The 24,192-nt window shown below is 40.2% G+C and overlaps 1 protein-coding gene across 4 annotated transcripts in view; it reads left to right on the plus strand.

Annotated features, from left to right (window-relative positions):
• Nucleotides 1–24,192, plus strand: part of NFIA (nuclear factor I A) — a 340,770-nt gene that overhangs the window by 166,151 nt on the left and 150,427 nt on the right. For 3 of the 4 annotated variants that reach the window (XM_032494423.1, XM_032494424.1, XM_032494422.1), the window contains exon 3: nt 12,295–12,360. The exons of the other annotated variant lie outside the window; for it this stretch is intronic. In XM_032494423.1, the coding sequence (XP_032350314.1) occupies nt 12,295–12,360 (66 nt within the window). The remainder of the gene's footprint in view (nt 1–12,294; nt 12,361–24,192) is intronic. 4 annotated transcript variants of the gene reach the window in all.

Below are 24,192 nucleotides of genomic sequence, written 5' to 3' on the forward strand. Positions count from 1 at the left end.
CCCCCCCCAACATAACCACAGAAGAGACTGTAGACTGCATCCTAAAATGAAAATGAAAATGACGGATAAAGAAAACTTTAGGTGAAGGTGATGGTACCAGATTGGGCATAAGTGGGTAGGACCCCATGATCTGTGGTGGATTTCTGAAAGCTTTTCTGGATTCAGAGCTACATAAATGAATTCATGCGTTTTAATTATCTGTTTTTTTTTTTAATGTAGGGTGTTGGCAGTTTTCTCATTTGTATCAACTCACACATTTTTGAAATTTTATAATCTAGTATCATTTTGGTTATAGATTAAAGTTCACTGACTAATCTTTTTTAGCATGTTTAACGGCTCCTTGATATAAAGATACAAGGAACTTGATGGTTTCCAAGTGTGGTTCAAACATCTGAAGCACTTGAGATTAGCACCATGTGAAGAAATTTTAAAATATTGTACTGCAATTAATTTTAAATAACTTAGCACTGCATATGTCAGGGAGAAAGCCATGATAGAATCCAAATGGAAACTCCTAAAAGTGAAGTGATTCAGTACACTTAAGTCATTTTATCCATCATGAAGACACAGAATACATGACTATTTCTACCTGCAGAAGGCTTGGGTGAATTTCTGTAGAATCAGCTACCCCTTGAACTTTACTGTGATGTTATGGAGAGTCTGAGGACTATTTTTTGGTTGACCGAATTATAGCTCCTTATATTCATGCATATTTGTTAAAAGTTCAGAAGTCAAGTTATTAGAGAAAAGTTATTGTCCATGTGGAAATTGAAAGCACATTATTAAAAATACATTTTTATATTATATATTGTAACAACACAGGGATTAGGGACACCACACAGTCAAAAATCCCTATCTAGTTTATAGTTGCCACTCAGTGTACACGGTTCCTCTGTATCTATAGTTCATCATCCACGGGTTCAACCAACTGTGGATTGTGTAGTACCGCAGTGTTTACTGTTGAAAAAACTCCGTATATACAGTGGACTTGCACAGTTCAAACCTGTGTTGTTCAAGGGCCAACTGTATATATAAATATATAATATATACATATGTATTAGAGAAGGTATAGCTAAAGGTTTTTTTTAAAAAGTATTGTCTGCAATCCTAGGACCTAAATCTAAACTCTACAGATCCTAAGTCTAAATTCTTTAAGGATACCTAATTCAGTAGCCCCTAAAACACTTCTGGCATTCTGGGTTACATGATGGACTAAGAAGTAAAGAGAAAATACCATTTATTGGCTTCTGTAGTCAGAATTGGCCAAGTCACTGAAGATAAACATTTATAGTTCTTAGTAGCATATTTGTGGTCATTTATAAGGTAAAGAGGAGACAGTCTTTGACTTATAATGACTACTGAACTCATGTTATTTATAAGTGTACGTATGATCAGCAGCTAATATCACCCCGTCCCTTTTGATGAAATGTGGGTCGCAGCCTTGAATGTAGCCAGAAGACCAACAACTGGATTGCTAGTGATCTGTTTCACGCTAGAACTCTAGAGTGGGAAAGAACCTTGACAGGATCCAGAACCCCCCTCATTCTGGTCCTGAATCAAGGACCAGAGAGCCAAGCCTATGAATCCCACAGGGTCTGTTCTCACCACATGGGATATACCACCAGCCAGTCATGCAGTCTCCCCAAAGCCAGAAAATTCACCCAGAAACATCTGTTGACATCTCCCAAGAGAGGACCTATTGTATTTCATGGCCCCAAAAGAGCTGTTTTTGCACCTTCCGATTTCAGTTCCACATCAACAAATATCTATTAGTACCTATGTATTCCAGATACTGTGCTGCGTAGAGTAAAAATAATGAGGCAAGAAATAAAAGTAAGTAGTCAATGTGATTCTTCAACCAGTTTATACACTTTAGAAAATCTGCTTCCATGCAGTGCACAGTTAGAGTTATAGCTCCTATAATTTACAAGGCATTTTAAATCATGCCATTCAGCTCTCATAATCTTGGAGTCGGGCATTTGGAAGATGAGTAAATTGAAGTTCAGAGAAGTGAAGGGGCTTGCCCAGTTCCACACAGTGAATATAAATGACCAAGGAAGGACTCAAACCCAGGTTGTCCAATGCCAAATCCTTTGTTTTTCATTGTACCATAGCTACCTGTGTTAAACTGCCATTTCTGCTAAAAGGACACCTGGCCAGATTATGAGTAACATGAATGAAATTACTTCTAAGGAGGAAAAATCTGATTTTTAAAGACCACTTTGATATTTTTACACCATTCCCAACAATGATGATTATGTGGAAATACAGCCCTGTTTTTTTCACTTGAAAGGACTCTGCCTACACTTTGTCTACGTCTTACTAGAAAAGTTACTCCCAGCCGTTCCCACCAACAGTCAGCATCCAGGCGACTGTAAGTTCTGTTACAAGGCTACAGTTATGGTACAGGACTGACTGCTGCCGACAGCAAGAGAATAAAAGCCATTACAAATGTGCACAAAAACGTGTTGCTGTACATGAATTTCACTGGGAGCCAGGACTTAATCAAGAGGGGACGCCACAGAGTCTCAATTTTATGGCCATAATCCTGACTGAGAGCTCCTTGAGGGCAGAGACTTGCCTTTTAAAATTTGGTATCTCCAGGTGCATGGGGTGACAGGGAGATAGATGCATGGATGAGTGCCATGAGTGAATGAATGGGTGGAGCAGGCCCACAGACGAGGTAATTAAAAGGAGGCAGTGCTGTTTCAGGGGAGCGAACCAGTATCATTTCCTCCTTTGGTTAGGAGTCGCCGTATGAACGTCGCTAACAGGGCAGAATCCCAGGCTTGTCCAGAATCTCCAGTTCTCTCTCACCACTGGTGGAACTCACGGGCACGCTGACAGTGCTATTTTCTCAGATGCTTCAGGGGAAAAAAACAAAAACAAAACCAAAAACCCAGAAGAAGGGAAAAAAAAAAGAAAGAAACAAACCCCCAAAACTTCCTGATTTACCTGACCACAGACACCCTTAACCTCCTCATTAAGGTGCCTGCACTTTTTAGGCACATGGTTACAATGCCATGTTCGTCTTCTTCTTTGACAGCATTATTTTCTGGTTATGGCAGTGACAGGGTCCGGTGATTTATTTGTGAGAATTTGGCCATGTAGTCAGTGGATTGAAATCTCTTCCACCATACTTTCTCCCTGCCTCCCATCACCCCCCCACTGCCCCTGCCACCGATTCTTAATTCCCTTTCCTCCTTTTTTCTTTTCCAAGCAAGAAAATGTCACAGTAAACCCCACCACCTTGTCATCTAAAGTTCCATGGGAGCCTTAGCTCTGGGGGTCTTCTTCTTGAGGCCTTCACCTTACTTTTAGACAGTTGTCATTATCTTTGTCTAAAGGTCATAGCTAAATTGAATAAAAGGAAAGCTGTGTTTTCCTGTCGATGCACAAAGGCAGTATTGACTTCCCTAATCCAGTTTGCTGAGGGGTGAGAGAATTAAATTAGATATCTAAGCACAGAAATTGAGAGCCTTTGAAAACACAGATAAGGAGACAAGACTGTATTTTCCCCTTTCCCGGGAGCTCTGGGCTCAAGATTTTGCAGGTGTGTCATCTGATCCATGGCTTGCATCGATCAAAACTGTGCCAATGCATATTTAATTAGCAGGGGGACCCTGGATGCATTAGAGCCATCATCCCCATATTGAATGGACTGTCAGACTTTCTGCACACTTCTCCACCCCCACCCTCCCCCCATCCCGTGCCCCCTCCCTTGCCTCCTTGTTTGGGAAGCTTCTGCATTTTGTCTGAGCAGCTAAAAAGTTTCTTTGTTTTTAGCTGCTGATGCATACAGCACCACTGAGGAGAATACAAACAAGTAGAGTCCTAAAGTGTTTATTTTGTCTAGGAAGACAGGCTCAACCAATTTGATGCCTTTGGTTAAGATTTTCAAACCCTGTAGAAAACCGACCAGAAAAATGAAAAGAAATACGCTATTCAACTCTTCATGTATAGATTTTTTTTTAAAGACATCAGTTGTATTAGGATTAAAAAAAAGAGGATCCCAGGATAAATACTTCAATAGCAAAATAAATAAATACTTTTCTATTATGATAGAAAAATATTTTCTTTTAAAAACTCCCTGGTTTTGATCATTAGGGCATGTTAGCAAATGTTTAATTTATCAATCCAAATTGTATGGTAAAATTCACCATTTTGTCCTGAGTCCATCATGCCATTAGGCAATTCAATGAATGTAGAAAAATGATTTAAGATAGAAGGTGGGCCAAAAGTTAGGGTTGGTTGTATTTTTTTAAGTTTCAGAGATTTCATAGGCGTGTCTATTGGTGAGGATTCTTAAAGTGATGGGAGGCTTGGAGTTCTGCCTCAGACAGGTTATTTCATGGGATTACGGTCACCGCTGATTTTCACACAGGTTACAAAGCCTGAGTACCCAGACAGAGTGCAGTCTGATAAACAGATGTAATGCACCAAGTCTGGTTAGAATGAAGAGCAACAGACTGTGAGCACATATTTAGGACTCATTTAAACTCATCAGCATACTCTAGCTCATAGTTCTCTGTCTCTAGTCTACTTTCGAGGTAGCTTCTTGCTGGTACAGTAACAGGGAATTTTTTTTTTTTCTTTCTTTGCTACAATTTGCTGTGGAGACTCATGGGAAATTCATTTGCATACATCTTGTTACAAAGACTGACTACTTCCTGGCTTAGACAAAGTGTTGCCTGATAAACAGACTTAACACACAAATGTCTGTCTGGAATAAACAACGGCAAGCTGAGATTTACATTTCCATTATCAGAGGTAATCTCTTTCCCAGTATATGGGAATTAAGAACCTTTATTTTAAAGCCAGGGCTGTGATGCTGATGTTTTAGACCAGAATCATGTCACGTGTGATTTTTTTAAAAGAAATAAAACATGTATATGGATGGGAAGATTTTTGCAGAGGTAAATGTACATTTCTTTTGGGGGGACCATCTAGTTTCAAAACAGGTTTTTCTTGCATTATTTTATTTGATGCACACAACAGTTCTATTCAATTAGGCAAAACAGTCATTAGTGTCCCCATTTTACAGATGAAAAAACTGAGATCCAGAGCAGTTAAATTATATAGCTGCTTTTATTTTTTAGGACTTCGTCTTTGTATCATTTCTTACCCTTTTCAATAGTGAAATATGAATGCATATTCATACTAACTGAACTTACATAGCATGATTAGTCTCAACAGAGGTCTTTTTATTACTTTAATAAATTTTTCTACAGATGTCCAGGTACATGAAAATAATGGATATAGACTATAAATAATGCATCATTTTCATTTGACACATTTGCTTTTATAGCATGAAAGTATACAGGGAAAGTTTTTACTTCCAGTTATGTAGATGACTATAAGTAATCTTCAAGTACATTTTCTTTTGTTTAAGAACCCCAAGGATTTACTGTTAGAATGAATTTTGTTGGTGGAAAAAAGTGACTCAAAAGGGAAATTGAGCCCAGTCCTGATATGCAGTAATGTTTTAGTCATGGCTTTTTAGGCAGGTCTTTGTTTACACATGAGTGGGTGGGAAACCAAGTTGACTTAATAATGTTGAGTTCTGAATTGATCAACAGGTCACCATCACATGTTAACACAGCTCCTGTTATGAGAAAAACTAAATTTGAAGTGGTTACCTCAACCTTTTAGTTTATTTTAGTCATAGATCCTTGTCAAAGAAAATAGGAGAAATTATAAATTTAGTCAAAGTATCGTGCTGGTATTATCTTTTATAATCACCACTCTCTTGCCATTGACTTTCATTTATAACTTCACTGAAAAAGCTTGATCATGACTTGAAATCAGGCTCATACAAAGGCTGAAGGTTTAAAGAATGAGTCATTTTGTCTTTACTTGCAGAGTGACTGAATTGGTCATTTCCAAAGCTTAGAAATGATCCCCCCGCAGTGTCATAACACAGCAATGGTGACACCATTTTCCTTTTTTCTCAGCGCGTTAAAGCTGCTGTATCATTCCACAACCTCCCTGCGCACGTAGAAAAATGACACGTTTATGAGTAGGTGATAAGACAGTTGAATCACTCCTCAACCTAAACAGTCCTGACTACACAGATGGGCCTGGAATACCAGCTTTAATGCCAAAAAATCTAATTCCTGCAAATTTATTATTTCCCAAATTCTTCCTCAGAAAGGCATTAAAAAAAAAAGTTTCAAGAAGGAAAAGGGTAGTAACTTAGATTATGCAACACTTTTAGATCCGGCCCTGAAAATGCCACCCGCGGGAGTGGCTCAGGGGTGACCCCTGGCGCAGCTGGCAGCCCCCAGGGCGGTCTGGTGGGGCCCGGCCAAGTCACTGCTGCCCGAACACGGCCTTCCCGCTCCCGCTCCGTCTGAATACGGATTAGAGGAGACGAGGACTAACGTGTGCAGACTAGCCTGGTCCTTTTGGAATCGGGCTTTTCCCCCTGCCCCGCCTCCCCATCTCCCTTCCGGTAAAGAAGGATTTGCTGTGCATACCTTGATGACTGCGGTTACCAAGCACACACGCAACTCGAGCTTTACTGGGAGAGTTAACACAGATCAAATTTGGCATTTGAAATACGGTAAAGATAAGACTTGCCATGTAAAGAACTGTGGAGCGTTTCCGTTTCCAAAACTAAGAAAACTTTGATAGTATGACTCACTTCAGAATTTTTTTTTAAAAAAGTAGGGTATTGTATGTTAATTTTTCAGTAAGTAGTCCACAGTTGCCTACATTAATTGACATCAAATATTGGTTTGGTGATTCACTGAGCTTAAAGGATTTTATCCAGTCTCTGAAAATGCTGGTGATAATTGAGTATTTTTGGTGGTCCAGGTTTAATGATGGTATTACAAGTTTCTGTTTGTTCTTTGCCAGATGGATAACGTTATATGTAGCGGATGGTATTGTATTCATCAGTGTTTACTCGTAAGCTGCAAATTGTATATACATCTGTGCACGTGTGCAGTGACAGTCTATATTCTCCAAGATTTTAAAAATCTTTCTCACACCTCAGTTTTTAAGGTCATGATGATACTGGGGAAAAAAATAGACGATATTCCTAAAGATTATTAAGTATTATAATAATATTTCTTTTGTAACTGCAGCTGTGAGACTAATAAGCAAAATGTGACTATCTTAGCCATTTTTCTAGACTTCCTTACTGTAATAAACATCTGATGATACTGAAGGACCAAAATAGAGTAATTCTAAGCTTTATACTACCAATCGGATGTAGAATCATATAGCATCATGGATGTAGAAATATAAATCTTAGATTTTTTGGCTTGACTCTTTTGCAAACTGCTCATCTTCCCAAACCTCCATAAGAAAAAAAAATCTCCCTAAATTTTGAACATCTTTAAGGGCTACCATCCTAGAGGGTAACTGTTTATTATATTCAGAATATAATCACCCTGTTCTTTAAGATTTTCTTTTACCCCAGGAATGTTCCTAACTCTTCATTTATTTTCAGGAGAGGAGTGTTCCTTCCTGGCTTTGCCTTTCTTTTTCACTCTGTAAACAACTGCATCTCTCTTAGGCAGCATTTTCACTTTCTTTCACTTGTTTCCGGATGCCTTCTGATGTCTTCATATCACCTTGTAATTTGGGAGGTTTAAAACTGGACACAAAGTTCTGACAGAGGCTTTTCAGACTTCATCTTTAGCCAAATCAATATGCCAGTAGGGAGGTTGAACTTAGGCGAAATTATTTTTCTAGCAGAACCAGAATTTGTACCCTTATGGTCCATAGACTTTTGTTGATGCCGTGTGGACGGAATAGGAGCCACCCTGGTTTGTGTCGGGGTGGGAAGGGTGCCTCCCTGCTGCGGGCTGCTCTCCCGTCCCGTTGTCAGCTATTCAGGGCAGCAGGCGTTAGGATTTGGGGGCCCTTTTCGGGCATCCGAGTATGGCAGGGTTCTCTTATCTTTGTATTTTTTGAATCTGTGAGATATTTCTGCCATCCATCATTTTAGCCCGCACACACTTCTGGGGGGGCCTTTTATGTGTCTGACACCATCCTCAGCTCTTATTATTCTGAGGAGCCTCTTGTGGTGTGTCGGCCAGGGGATCAGAGGAGGTGATTGTCTGCAACTTCTAAACACTGTGCAAAATTTCCCACCCACGAGCCAAAGGGATGGGCCTGCCTCCCTCTCTCTCTTCTCTCTCTCTTCCCTTCTCTCCCCCGCTTTCCATCTCTCACGTCAGGCCCCACGAATGGGGGTAGATATCAAGCAGAAATAAAGAACTTTTCTGCCCTCCTTTTTCATTTTACAAGTCCCAGTCCGCTTTTAGGTGTGAACTTGGTAGGTTTTTCCGTCACTGGCAGTGGTTCGATGTTAAAAAGTTGTTAAAAACAACAAGTGAAAATTCATCTCTTTAATTCAGCAGCTGTCAAAACCCCGGCTAGGGCCAGGGACCCTGGAAGGTACTGGGGATAAGACCAGAGTTAGGAAGTAATTCTTTTCTTGCAGAGCACAAATTCTCATAGGAGGTGATTGAAAAGTACCTTAGGACTTGGTACAGCATAATGCAAGTCACACTGTAAGAGACATAGGGTCAATGAAAGAAGGGCCAGAGAGGAAGAAGTTTAATTCTGGGTCGAGCACAAGGGAGATTTAACAACATCCATCTCTGCTTCATGCCCAGAGAACATTGGAAGTGCTGTCTCTGTTTCTGCCTGATCCGTTTCACCGTATTGACATGTTTTTGTCATTCTTTGCCATCCCCAAGGGGGTATTCTCTGAGGTCCCATGCTAAAGGGTGCTGAGCAGAATTGAGGTTAGGGGAACTGGATATGTGGATAAGTAGCAAAGCCAGTACGAGGTTCCTGTTCCTGCTTTGCACAAGCTTATGGAAGCAGAGGCCAGCATGCAGGCATTAGGATTTATTTTATTCCTTTCCCCAGTGATTATATTGATAGTGAAATATCTTTGTCTGAGTACTCCAGCAATATAGCTGTAGGCGCCATAAAAATGCATAGATAGATGGCTACCAGTTCAATTAAGAGGTCTCAATCCAGCCTCCTATATGAAAACCTTGTCTATTTTAGGTTTAAATTTCTGCTCATAAAATTTTTAGAAACCAAAAGAAAAATTGCTTCTCAAGGTTAGGTTGAAGTCTAAGGTTCCTTAAACAAAAAGCAAATCCCTAGACAGAGAAAAGAAATTGATAACCCTAATGTACTTTCTCACAATAACATTTCCAACTGCATCATTTAAAGACATTTTAAATAATATTCTCTTTATTGGAATATACAAATCTTCTGGCTTTCAACCAAGGAACCAGAGAAAGGCAATGCTATGGGGGGGCTCAGGTCCTAGAAGGGTGTCCAGTTCTAGGCAGGTGGGTGTTTTTCCTGGGGCCTCTTTCAGGTGGTGGGAATTAACTGACCATGTGATAACTGTCCCCAAAAGTAAGATGTAAAGTTACCCTGGCTTCTGACAGGTCTCTACCAAGTATGTAAAAGAAAAAAGGAAATTAATTGTTAACCTTCATGATGGTGTTTTTTTAATGCAAATGCTTAAGAAAGAGATCTTTCATTTGCATCAATTATGTAAGGGTGGAAATTTGTAATTCTGGTTGTCTGATTGGCTCCATACTTAGCAGCATCGGTGACCTTTTGCAATACCAGAGCAAGTGTACGTGCCTCCTCAGCACTGGGACCGGGTAATTTTGTTCCTCGTTGATTCAAAAAAGAAACGGCATTAAATGGCCCATGGTAGAAAATAATGCTTGAAGTTTTTTAATCATTTAACTTTTCTTGTAGATCTTTGACTTTGCCTATCCGTTAAGAGGATGGTGTATTTAAGTATGCAATCCTCGGGTCAGTAACAGTGTCTCCAGCTTTTGAATAAAACTGGAGAAATTAAATTCCGTTTTCAGTTTGGCTAGATGCCTCCTCCAGTGTTTGTATCTGAGCTTTCACAAGAGAGCTGCGGCCCCTTTCAGACCAACTCTGAGCTATTTTCCTGTCGCTCAGTCGTTTGCTGTTTGCTTGCTTCTTTTTCTGTGGCTTGGAATTTTAAACTTTCTTTGAACATACCTAGAGCCATCTTTTGTTGCTGTTCGTGTTTTCTATAATTATGCTATCTTTCTGTAAATATAGGGTGGCGAAGCAAATGTAAAAGAAAATTTAAAAGAGCAAAGAAGTCCACTTTTAGATTATTAAAACAATTTTTTTGATCTCTCATTATTTTTACCTTAATATTAATAGGTAAACAACAGAAAAATAATTGGCTATGGTATATTTAAATTAATTGAGATAAAAATTTTTTTTTATCTGTTCACAAAGAAGCGATTCATCATAAAGATATTACACCTAGAAAAAGAACATCAGCCAAGCTATCATATGGAAAGTTGGGTTTGCTAGTCTGGTTCCAAAGAAAATGTTCTGTTTGGCAAAATTTTTATGTATCTATTTTGGGACATGATCAGGAAGAATTTTAACTTTCCCTAAAACAAACTTAGATATTGTCTTTAATTTTAATTGTGGATATTAATGGCTTAAAATTTTCCAGTACAAAAATAATGAAAGAGTATGCCTTTCTCCTAAAACATGTTGAATTACTTCTAAGAATATTTAATTTGTAATTTTTAATGGCAAAATTAAAGGATATTCTCCTAGAAAAAGGGAAGGTAATTATGCCATGTTTTAAAATCATTTGCTATAAAAGTAATATTAAGTAATATTAATTTATGGAGTTAAAATTTAAAATATGGTCCAATATAAATTTGCATTCCAATTTTCAGTGCAAACCTTGTATTTAACTTTGTGGTTCATTCTGAAGGATTTTCTAAAGTTTTTTTTTTTTTTTTTTTTGATTTATAATGCTTTTTGTTTGTGTCTTTACTATGGCTGTCATTACATTATGATAAAAGCTATCATTTTGCCAGACTTGAATAAAAATTTAAGTTTTCACATCTTTTGCTATTTGAACTTTTGAATCAGCTTAAACTGTTTGTTAGAGTCACCAGCTTAAGAGCATCTGAAAATTTAAAAATAGACGTTTTAAAATAGTACTTCCCAATAATTAAAATCTTCATTTGCCTAAAAGCAGGGAGTCTTTCTAAAGTAATAAATTAGTGCTTCTCGACCTAGGGTCACTGGTAGTGCTACTTCTTTTTGCAATATCTCCAAGAAGGAGGATGGAAAAGCTACAACTCTGTTGAAACAGAAGTAATATTTTTCAGTTTAATCCCAGTTAAGTGTCATGACCTTTTTGGTCTTGCACTGAACTTCTTGCTGAAATGTGGTCAAATTTCAGACAGCCTGTCCTAACCCTATGAAGTCAAGGTAAAGTTTGGATCCAGGTTTTCCACAAATACAGAGGTTTTCTGAAAATTTTTTGGGTTTGTTTTCCGATAATGTTATATACTGTTTCAAGTCACAGAAAATGCTTTACATAAAAAATTCTCTCCTCGAAATATTTTGCCTGATGTTTGTCTCCTCTTCCCCCGACCATGTCTGCTTACTTCCAATTCTGTGAAATTTTTTGATCTAACTTAATTTTATCTCATTTTAAAATTAAATGTTATTTTATTTTACATGATCCCGTTTAAAGTTGAATGAATTTTTTTTTTAGTTTAAAAATGATTGTATTTTTAAACTAAAATAATAAATGAAATCCAATAAAGGTGTACAGGAACCTACTTTTGCTCACTTTAGGATCCTTCGGGGTCTCCCAAATGTGTCAGTACTGGAGAAAGATAATACTTAGAAACCAGGCGAGAGGTGTACCTTTCAGAAAGACGTCTTGTGAGTGATCCTGTTATTTTAAGTAAACGCGCTACAGTATTAGAATTCTAGTATTTAATGCTGTTAGCCCGCCTAGTCTGTTGCTGTAATACAGAGCTAAATATCAACAGAACTTGTTTCTGTTGTTTGGGTTGCTTTTATATACCAGCTTCAAAATATGTTTTGACACTTTATTATGTTCTGAATCAAGCTTCAGATGTGTGTAATGAAGGATGAAGTCTTTATCAGGCTCTCGTGTATAAATAATGGAGAAGCGCAGTTTGGAAATGGTCTCTCTGTAAGAGGATGGTTTCTGAAGAGTTTCGAGTTATGATCTGGCACCAGCCAAGCGCCGCTGGAGGTGTAAACAGAACCGAGAGTCCTCTCTGAAGGCGCGGGTTGCTGCTTTTCTCCCCACCTTCTTTTCTCTCTCCTTTTTTCCATCACCGTGTCATTTCTGTAACGTTCTCGTTCCTAGTTTACATGCTGAACCTTTTGAGAAAGTCTGGCACCTCTGATCCACTTTCCCTCACAGACCCTGTAATTTTTGGCTGTATTTTTTATGTTTTTCAGATTCAAGTCAATCTGAAAGTCCCAGCCAGCCAAGTGACGCTGACATTAAGGACCAGCCAGAAAATGGTAAGTTTAGTTTGGGACTCTGGTTGCTGCTTTGAGAGTTCACAGTAGCCAGCACCCAGCCAAGTACACGGATTTCGAGGTCTGCCCTGTGGGCGGCCCCCAGTAGGAACAACTTTGAGGACTCAAGTTTTCTGGGTCATTCTGGCAGCCCCAGACCCTTCCCCTCCACCACAAACCCTGGAAGAACCTTAGTTCCCCAGAAAGTTGATCACTATGAGAGATGGCGTTGATTAACCAGATCAGAATCTTTTACAGAGTAAGTGAGGAGCCAACGCCTTTTCATTTTAGTTCCTTTTAAGGTGGCAAGTGACCCATGATCTTCTTCACTAGTGACTTAAGGTTATTGACGGTTAAGTATTTGTGAGGTCTTTATCGAAGCCTTTTCGAAGCCTGTGCTAATTGCTTTAAGAAAATGACCTCTGCCTTTGAAGGCTTTTCCACGTTAAATTGTCTAAAATAAAAACAGTAAGGGTACATGACAGCATTAAATTCATCAATTGCATAAATGTATAAACTTTCTGTTGTAGAAACTTGGTTAACGTAGAATGCACACTTTACATATGAATATGATAGTATCCACTAAAATATTAAATGTGTGGTGCATTCCAACTATGGAAAAGGTTATCACAGGTTAGAATTTATCATTGACTGAAACCATCAGTTTCAGTAAAAACCGAGACTTGAACCAGCAGTATCCATTATATGCTAAACATCGTATTATGTATTTTCACAGATACCATCTCATAAAATTCCAAAGTGCTCCTTCTTGGTGATAGAACTGAAGACTAATGAGAACTTGACCTTGAGGGACCTTTGAGGGGAATTTGACACTGTGATTAAAAGCTCAGGCTGTCGTGTCAGATCTGCGTTCAAATTCTGCCTCTACTATTTCTTACCTTTACAATTTTGAATAGATTATTTAACCTCTCAGAGTCTTTGTTTGTTCTGCATCTAAGAAGTAGTGTGGTAATACTATTACCTACATGTTGAAGAATTAAGTAAGATAGTATGTACAACATACTTACCGTGGTATCTTCCATAGACTTTATACTAAAAAAAAGTTGGCTGTTGTTCAGTATTCCTTGTATTATTTTTCTAGTCAATGTAATCCCATCATTCTTTGTTTTTCACTTCCTTAGACTGACCTCATTCCTCAGGGCTCTCTTCTTTCTGTTGTTCTTTATATCTTTCCGTTTTAATCTCCAGGATCTTTTGGAAGAGATAGGTAAACTGAATTATGTTGGTGTTGGGGGGAGGAGGATTGAGTTTACCACATTAGATATTCCTATCACTGATTTCTCGGAATTTGTGTCACTTCCCGAGCCTGGGGAATTCTCCATAGCGTTGCTGGCCTCCCGCATTAAATATAGACGCTCTGGCTACCCCTCTCCTCATCCTGGTATTTTGGTGGTATTTTCCTCATCAAAGTTGTTTTTTTTTGAATCAGGCATTAAAAAAAGAGAGCGCGCGCGAGAGCGAGAGACCTCTGTAGGCTTGTTTTTAGTGTCATAAACAGCTACGTCTTACTTTTTGTTGACATTTTCAAGAGTGATATTTATAGACTCGTTTCATTCTTTATTTCCCACTTGACTTATAGGTGATGCCTTGTATGTTTCGTTTTTTTTTTTTTTCATACGTTGTATTTATATAAAATCTGCCTGAAGTTGCGTCCAGAGATACTGGTTTTATTCTCACTTTTCAGACCCGGTGGGCTGCCGGGGTACGTGGCTGGCGGATTTCGGTCTGGCCGGCCCTCTCGCAGGCCTGCGAGTCATCTGTCTTCATAAAATGGCCGACAAGCTGTTCACATGCAAATATGAATTGAGAGCATGAGAGGCCTGGCGTGCCTTCCCGGAGCTGCCTGTAATACCGATCCTGTGCCTTTCCCATTCCAAAAAGCAACCAGGATTGAGCCTGGATTTTTCGGCCAAAGGCATGGAAATACTAGCCAAGTTCATTTTTAACCCCAGATTACTCGGTGATTCCTCAAGGATTCACGGTACTATTTGGGAAGGATCATGTGAATTCAAAGAAGGAAAGTATCAACACCCAGGAGAAAAAGTAATACATTCCTGTGCTTCAAATTTCTGTTTATTTCGGAGGAAAAGAGATAGAAGTTGCTTCGTCTTAGACAGTTCCAACTGGAGCTCAGACCAGAGGAACAGCAGCCTATTCGGTTTCCCCTTTCTGTCTTTTGTCCATCTCAGATAAAGTTATCTGAGGAAAAATGATTTTTTTCCCTCTTCCCTAAGGACATAAAATCCCTAAGGGGAAATAAATGAAGACTTCAAGACTAGGTATTGACATGCATTAGATGACTTGCTGGGGTTGCTTTGACCAAGAGTATTCTTTCGTTTTCATTGCCCCAGGTTATGGAAGATGAGTTCTTGAAAGGTTCTGGCTTATTTGTTCGTTGTTTCATTTTTGTTTTTAAAGAGGGAACTCTTCTAAATGTATCAACAAAACTTAAGAACTTTGAAATCTTGGTGGATGAAGAAGTGACAGACTCTGGTCCTCAAAATAAAGTGGGAACCCATTATTCCTTCTTTATGTATATATTCGAGGGGAAATAATATTCTTTTTATCCTAGCTCTTGAGGAGCAAGGTAATGGGAAACGAATGGTATTTTCCTAGTAAACCATGGAGAATGAATAGACAAATGGTAACATGCTGTTTCTTCCAAAACCATAAACGAGGCCATGTAACTTTACCTAAAGTGGATGCAGCTGTTTCTTCCCTGTCCAACTAGTCTGGTTTTTTTCTGTGGAATTTTTGCTTTCTTTTCTTGTACTCCCTGAAGACTCAACTGTAAAAGAAAACAAATCTTTGTCCAATTAGAGTATTAGATGGGAATTTTGAAGGAATTATCTGAAGCCCAGAGATAAAATATCAGAATCTCTGCAATTCAAAATTGGTATAACATAATGAGTGATTAAAAACCCTGCTCCTGGAGTCAAACAGACCTGAGTTCAAATGCAGTAATAGCTGGGTGTTAATAACTGGGGAATAAGCGATGGCCCCAGTCTCAGTATTTTATCGGTAAAATAGGAACACTAAAAGAGCCTACCGCAGGAGTATGAGAATGAGAATATGCATATGAAACGGCACAGTGCCGAGTTCATAGTAAGCACTTAAAGAAAGGGAACCATTGCTAATGAGACACACATATTCAAGAGATCAGAAGCTGGGGAGGCTTGGAGTGGACATTTTTGAGAGCTGTCTACTCTGTTCTGAAATGTTAGACCCCAGTCTCTTCAGTCAGTTCATCAGCCCGACAGTGGCACGTCTGTTTCACTGTTGAGTTCTATTCTTCACATTCTGTTTGCCTCCCAGAAGTTGAGAACTGCAAGTGATTCGGAGATGCTAGCACCTTCAGAATGAATGCTCAAGAAGAAGGTTATTCTGGGAAGAAGGGACTCTACCCAGATATCTTTAGTTTGGGCTGAGGTCTTCCTTGGCAGAAACCAAATAGAACCTGGCTTATTAAAAACTATAAGCGGATTCAGGATAGGATTTATGACAAATTCCATATGCCTTGAACTTGACACATATCTCATATTTATTAAAATTAATAAGCAGATAAATATACTGTCACTAGCCCCAAGTATTTTTTGAGTATTTGCTTACTACTGATTTACCAAGAGGTTTTTAAGAAAAAAAAAGCAACCAACCAACCAACCAAACAAACAAACAAAAAACCCTGGAGAAGCTGAAAATCTAACTTGGGTGCGGGGAAGGTCATTCACAGACATATGGACATACACAGATATGACTAACAGTGCCAGGAAACCAAACTCGGGGCTACGCTAATGGCCACAGAAGGTCAAATTGTACCCCCATGCCTGGCCCACCTCAATGAGCAGGTGTGACATATGAAATACCATCATGTTCGTTTACACGTGGCTATCATAGGAAATGGAATCCCAACAAAGTTCTCAGTTCTGACTGGTCTCATGCATTTAATCCTTTTGCATATTACTGAACCCCTTTCTGGCTTTTTAGGAGCTCCTGAAGGGTTTAAGCCTAATTTGTTAGACCTTGGCTTAAAACATCTACTCAAACCACCTTTGTGAATTTCCAGGAGGTCCTTTGGCTACTGTTAAAAGTATTAATGGAGCAGAATATTAGCAATGCCTACTTGATACTTCCAGGGCCTGTGAACAGTGCTCCCAAGCTTGCATCATGTGGTGCATCAGGTCAGGCATTAATGAGGGAAGAGCGCGTGTGCTAGCCCTCCTGCTTATTTCAGGGCACACCTCTGGGGGGCCACACAGAGCCAGCGTCTGAGAGCAGAGCACAGTCCAACACGGCACTCTGAAGGCACACTTCCCCCTGGGACTCCCTGTGAATGCACCCTTAGCTAAAAAAAGAAAAGAAAATGTGGGGTTCCCTTGCCAGAAAAAGAAAAGCTGTGTTCACATGTTTTTTGTTTGTTTGTTTGTTTGTTGTTATTTTTCCTATTTACTGTCTCTCGTCACCTGCACAGGCTGCTAATAATCATAAGCTCATCCGACTGGGTTTTAAAATGTGATATTTACAACAGGAAATCAGAGTTGGGGTTTAGATTATTTTCTTAGGTTTAATCATATTTGCTCTTCCTCATTTATTTGGTTAGTTGCACATATGTTGGTGGCATCGACCCTCAGACGGGCCTTTGCAATCAGTGGAAGGCCATTAATCATGATGCTTGCCCCAGATTTTGAAAATCTGTAGCTCTCCCTGCCAATCTGAAAATCACCCAGGAGTGCTGGTTGAATCTAGCGTTCACGTGCAGCATCTTCATTTATGTCGTTCCCGCGTTGCACCAGCAAACCAGGTGTCATTGCTGGATGTTGCTGGATGAACAAGGAATGCACTTTTCTTCAGTCACAACTGTCAGTATCTCGTTAGTTATCAGTGAACACATTTCTGTGAGCATTTTGAATATGTCAGAACTTATGAAATAACTTTCAAGGCTATACTGACTTTCTGACTTAAGATTTATACGTAACATTTACTCTGTAAGTTGGGGTGAGATAAGAGAACTATAAATTTCTGTTTCTCTTTTGGACATTCTTTCATCTGATAATATTCTCATAATAAAAAGTGTAGGCCCTCTGCTTTAACTTTTTTCCCCTACTTCCTCAACTATGTGGTAGATATATTGCAGTATTATATTACAATATTAGTGCATAATTGTAAGGCAAAATAAAATTCATAATTCTAAACAGTAAAAATTGTTTCTAATGACTGGATGGACTGCTGCTTTAGGAACTGTTTTGATTCCTGTATCATTTTAGTTGGGTCATTTTAGGAATTTTGGAGGCAGCACAGCCTTACAGTTCACATTTTATTGGGAAAGCAGGAACATTCTAGCACCATTGACTTGTAAATACAACTTGTCGATATTCCATAATTGGCGTGACTTTCTTTTACAATTACCTAGCACAGTTATTCTCCGTAGTGTCCTTCCCCCAAAACCCTGCAGGGACAGAGACAGAAGAGTGACCACCAAAATAGCAACAATAACAATAATGACCAATATTCTAAATATTGTGAAGGTCCCAATTCAGGGAGACATTAAAACCTGATGCCTTCTGGTTTCCAGATCTGTGTAATTAAATTCTGACTGATGAGTTTTCAGCAATGCGATGGAACTGGTGCCTCTCCTCTGAGAGACCGGGGAACCAGAATTTGGGTTTAATCTACAATGTCAGTCTGAGACCAGGTGAATTGTGCTTTCTTAAAAATTGTTAGCAGATGTGACCCCTCACTGTCTGCAGAGGCTCTTTAGAAATGCGTCCAGACAAAGGAAATTCTTGGATCTTGCCTTTTGAAAGATGAGGTACCAGGTGAGGCTGGGGGCCTCCCCACATGCCTGCTGCAGTGTGGAGCAGGCTGGGCTTTACCACAGGACCCAGGGTAGCTAAGGAGCCTTTTCAACTGAAAAAATAGGGAGGAAATTTGTAGTGGTTTTAAAGAAGTCGTTTTACCTCGCACATTATGGGTATTTTATTGTCTACATACAGAGGATAACTAGCTGAATAGACTTTAAGTGGTTGGCTAGTAGCCAAAATAGGAAATGTTGTAGACGTCTGTTCCCCTGATTTCCAGATTCTAAAACGAACTGGCTGGGCGGTCTGTTTCATACACACACCCCGCCTCCTCCCCTCCGCCAGTCCCTCAAGTACAAATAGGTACAGGTGAAGGAAGAAATAAAGGGGTTTCTCTCTGGTCCTCCTGTTCGTTTGTGCCCGGGACTCTTGTCCCAGGAGAGACAACCATTGGATGCAACACTGCAAGTAGGAAAGCCTTTTTTAAGTGTTTGTTTATAATTTATATGGAACTGTGTAAATATATCCGTAGATCTCGATTCTAAACATATGAAGCAATGCAATTCATGTGGTATTTGAACTGGGGCTCGGAAAAGAAATCAAATGAGGCGCCATCATCAAATCACAGTACAGCTGGAGAAGGTATGGTAGAAGGAACACCTGGGGTTTGGCCGCAGTGCCATCTGCTGTTGTTCTCTGTTCCCTCTAGTCTAAGCCTGGAATGGCGCCGATAAGACCCTCTGGCAGAGGCGTCCTTAGAAGCACCTGCAGTGTACTCCTGACGGTCACTCTCACGTGCCTCTCCATCACTGAAAAATTCGCGAGGTGAGGTGTCAGGGAGGCTCATTTGGGTCAGGAGTCACGTGTGAGCTTTCCCTGCCACAAATAATAGGGTCTGATTTGACACTTGAGTGTGGATTTGTTGATTTAAAGCCTGTAACATTATTTTGGGGAGAGGATTATCCATTTGTGGATCATACTAGTAAACTGAATGCAATATAAATAATTTATTTGGGGATTCAGAGTCGCTAATCCAGATTGATTAGTTGTCTGCTGGAAAAATTCATGTGGCCACAAGGATTTTTGGCACCTTTTCTCCCTACAGCTTCCTCATTCTTTTCCTCTTCTTCAGGTTTTACTCAGCTCCAGGCAACTCTGTTCCCTTGGCACCGCCTTGTCGTTAAGGAAATCTCCTGGGCCATCGCAAACAGAGGTGGTGGTGGGGGTCACATTCACTTGCAGCTGACCCTGCCCCATCACAGTTGTTAATTTCTGTACTCGGTTGATTTTAACCCAAAGGGAGCAGGGGAGTCTCATATGTCTTATCCACAGGCATCGTATGGCGAATATCCAAAGAGAGAAGTGTAAAGGATGTTGTGGGGAGGCCCAGCAAAATAGGGATAGGCGTCCAACAATCTCTCCATGAAGGAAAGTCAGTGTTTTCTTAGATCTCTGTAGGTATTTTGCAACCAGAAAGCTTCTCAGCAAGCAGCATTTGTAAACTCAAGAGATGAATAAGGAGAAGCCAAATCACAGCTTCCGAATAGGTCAGATCAGCAAAGGAGAGCTGCCATGATAAGGCTGACACTGAGCATCGGTTAAGGGCAAATCAGTTGTCCAGGTCACTTAAAGACTTGTATGTACCTCAATTTTCTCAGAAGTAATTTAGCAGATAGTTATTAAGAATGTACTGGAGTGCTCACTTCGGCAGCACACATACTAAAATGTGCCGGGTACCTTTGGACTGTGTACTGGATGCATTGAGGGAATACAGTCATGGTGCAGACATCCTGTCCTGGAGGACCTGATAGTCTGGTAAGGGGGAAAAGGCCTCGTTCATTCACTCGTTCAACAAATGTTTATCAAGCGCATTCCGAGAACCAGATACTACACTGAGCAAAACAAAGTCTCTGCCCTTACGGTGCTCACTTACTGGTGGGAGGAAAAGAGAATAAACTATTTATATAAATATAATACCAATATATATGACTTACCAAGTGGCTTTAAATATTATGAAGAAAAGTAAATCAAGATAAGGGATCAACCATGAAGGATATGGAAACTATTTTGCAGAAGGAGGTCAGGGTAGGCCTTGCTAGTCTGTTGACATTTGAGTTGAGACTTGTCAAAGGAGAAAAAGAGAATTATGCAGATATTCAGGACTTTTGCTCTAGAAAGAGGGAGGAGTAAACATAAAGGCCCTGAGGCATGTTTGAGAAACAGTCAGAGGGTCAGTGTGGCTTAAAGGATGTGAATGAAAGAGGAGCGATTGGAGATGGGGTAGCAAGAAGCCAAATGACACTTGTAGGCCAAGGAAGGGACTTGGCAAATCCTGGATAAACTGTGATATGCTCTACAGAGGAATGCGGACACCGAGTCCAGCCATTTCTTGATGCGGGCATGCCCTGAGCCCCTGCGCTGCGTTGTCAGAGAAAGAGACTCTCGTCTGCCATGGCAATATCTTTTAGCATCCCTGGAGGTTTTCTCTTACGTGAGTATTACTGACAGAGGACCCACCTCCATGGGATATTTGGCTTCACGTGCCCTCTCATGCAAACAGTTCTTTTCTCGTTTATGAAAGTCTAAACGGCGGGGGGAGGGAGGGGGCTGCTGCTGAACCCTTACCTCGGGCCGCCACCTAGATGGCGATCCACGGGTCTCAAGTGCATTACCTCGAAGCTTGACTTTTCCCCCAGTAGTTGGCAGATTTAGCAAACAGAAATACAAGATGCCAAGTAAAATTGGAATTGCAGATCAACAACAAGTAATTTTTTTTTCAAGTACAACTATACAAAAAAAGGATTCACTGTTTATCTGAAGCAAGTCCTGTATTTTATCTGGTCGCAGGTCCTAAACCCCTGCACACTCCCATGGACGTTCCATGGGCAACAGTAACAGCAGTAGAGTCGAAGGCTTGGTTCATCTGTGGTGATTTCAGCGATCACAAAGGGCTAAACCACTGGAATTTAACCCACTGGAAAGGAGACCCGGGAAGAGCACCACGAAGTTCTAGTGACTTGACTGCTTAAATTCCATTCCTCCCGCATCTGCTGGTACCTAGCCCCGTCGTTGTCTTGACCAATAAGCCACTTGTATGGCACAGTCAACAGATACAATGCTGTAGCTGAGACCCACTCAACCTGTATAAGCCAGTGTGTAAGTTTAATTAGTGGGGTATGAATTGAGTAGGGCACTGGGACGGTGCATGAGTCACCTCTTCAAAGGGAGTGTATCTTGTCACGAGATGCAGGTGTTGGCACACCGTTCGCCTCGTGAAAGATGGTGAAAGCAGAACATCAGTCAAATAACAGCGCACTGGAAAGTTCCACATCCGTTGGTGACATAGAGAAAAGACATTTAGGTTGACTTGAAAAGAGAAGATCCTTTCTCTTTTTTTAATGCTGTTTGGGGACACTAAATATATATGTTTTCATTTGGGATAGAAGACCGATTTGCTAGATGACGACAAATCTTGTCTGAATATCTTGTAAGAACATGGTGTGATCTTTGTACCCTCCCACTTGAAGAAAGGGTAATGTTCACAGATTCAAGGAAAACAGTTTTGGAAAGGAGGGTTAAACTCTGCTGGGCTTGAGAGACAGATGATGGCGAAACTAACGAATTTGGTGGTAATAATCGTGCCAATAGCTCACATTCGTTGTGGACTTCCTCCGTGCGGGTGTGTTAGTTTGGGTCCTCCAAGAAGAAGTGTTTCCTCGTTTATAAGGTGGGATGTCATCACCTTCCCAGGAAATGTTTTAGTTGCTGTCATGTTTTGAGCTTTAACAATGTTAGTTCCTGTTTTCCCTTGGGTTGCTCTCTTATCTAAGATGGTCGTCTCCTCCTTTATTTCCCATCTCATCCTCCCAGGTGTCTGCCTCAGCCTTGCTCCGGCACCCACAGGCTCAACTATGTCCTCAGAACTGACAGAGCTGTTACTGTGCAGATTCCATGTGTGAACGTACATCTGTGGACGTGTGTATATATAAAGTGCCTGGAACGTGCAGTGACCTATAGGAGACACACAAGAAAGTGTAGCCTGCCTTCTCCTTCATGCACCTCCTTGCCTCATGCACATGAACTCTGTGCTAAAGACCAATCTAGAATGTGTCTTTGTCTTGTTTTAAATTTTGGAGGTAAAATTACATTTTTGCAGAAAAATTACGTTCCTATTTTTCTTATGAATATTCTTCACTCTTTTTACCACAGTCTCAAGCATTGTTAGTCTGTGGCTCCACAATGGATATTTTTAAAACAATGGGCTAAATTTTCATTTTCATTTTCTGCTGGAGGTGGAGTGTATAAAATGAAATTAGTTGTAAGGTATTTATATCAGACGCCATTGTGTTTGTTGGATGGCATAAAACCATTATGATTGCCAATAAATTTGAAAGTATTTCAATTGCAAAAGAGGTAGGAATGTAGTTTTATTGAAAACATAAAATGTTTATTTCCAGTCCCCATTTTTTGTGCAGTACAATGGAAATTTGCTCCTCATCCCTTTGATTTGAGATTTCTGAATTATTTAAGAGTCCCTTAATTCTCCATTTCAAGTGAGCAAGACAAAGTTCATTAGGATATCTGATTCCTAGCATGTCCCCCATTCACAGATCATGTTAACTCCATAGAGAGGTTTATCTTCTTGTAAGATTGCAAATGCTGTCCAAACTGAAAGCTTTTCAATCTAATGCATTCTTACAGCTTAGGGCTCTAAGTAAGATCCTGAACCATAGAGAGGGGAACAGTGAGGCACCTTGTTGTCAGAGCATCAGCCAGTTCTAAAGGTAGCAGTGCCCAGAACATGCATGCCCCTTGAGGTCTAGTGGATTTGCAAATTGATATCATGAAATATATGTAAGTAAAACTCAGCGCACGCCAGCACATGCTCTTCACCAATGGTTGCCAACTGGTGGTCCTTGAAGGGGACCCAAAGAAAAAAATCTTAAATTATTTGTTTTTTGTCCCTAGAAAGTAGAAACTGCTGCTTGACAATTTTAGCTTTTGACTGTTCGTGAGCTCACTGGCTGTCTTACACTCACACGGACTCTAGCAGTTATAATTTGGGTTCATTTAATAAGAGGTGTGGGGGGCGGAGTTGAATTATCCATTATTTAGTAAAGATGGTAAGTTAAATACTTTGATAAATAGGCTCCATGAGAGGAAAATATTACAAGATGCCCTTAATGGTGAAAAGGTGCAGAAGCCTCTGCTGTAGGCCAGCGGTTAATCATAGACTCTCACCTTCTCTTTTGGAAGGAGAGAAAAGCAGGTACCAGTGAGAGCAGGTAAAAACCAGTTGTCCCAGGAGCCACCCATCATCTCCATGATGTATCCCTCCGTTCACTCTTTCAACAGAGGTTGTTGAACTCACCGCTGTCTGAGCAGAACTGCTAATGTGGGGCAATGGAGAAAGCAGCTCAGGGTAGGAGCCTCGGGCTGCTCTTAGCTACATAAGTTAACCCAGGAAATCGTACTTTTACAGGATCTTAACAAAGTTTGGGCAGCCTCATCATTCGTAATTGTGTAGCACACTTGAGATCCGGGTACATATCTCTTTCTGTATGGATTCTGTGCATCAATCAGAGAGGTAAGAAAACCAACCTTGGTTGAATAACAGCGTGTGCCAGACACTTTGAATTGTGTGGCTGTGTTGTCTTACTTTGGCCTAATCTAAGAGGTAGAGGATGCGGAAAAGGAGGTTCAGGGAGGTTGAGGCACATGCCCGTGGTCAGTAACGCGTGAGGTGCAGAGGAAATACCGCCTTGTCTTCCTGGGGGCGGGCTCTGACTTTAAACAGGTCATGGAGAGGGAGGTGCTTTGAAATGTTGTGGAATGCTTTACACTCAACAGCCATAATAATCTCAAGTAACTGGTATTATTAGTACTGTAATTGTGTGATTTCAGTGTGTTTTCTCCATGTCCTGTGCCCTCTTCCCAGGGAAATTGTAAACTTAAGGTTAGAGAATGACGGTTGTGATGATACACTTATGGTGGTAGTGGTGGTGGTGAATTAGTTAAA

This window comes from Camelus ferus, chromosome 13, assembly GCF_009834535.1.
Source record: "Camelus ferus isolate YT-003-E chromosome 13, BCGSAC_Cfer_1.0, whole genome shotgun sequence".
Taxonomy (NCBI): Eukaryota; Metazoa; Chordata; class Mammalia; order Artiodactyla; family Camelidae; genus Camelus; species Camelus ferus.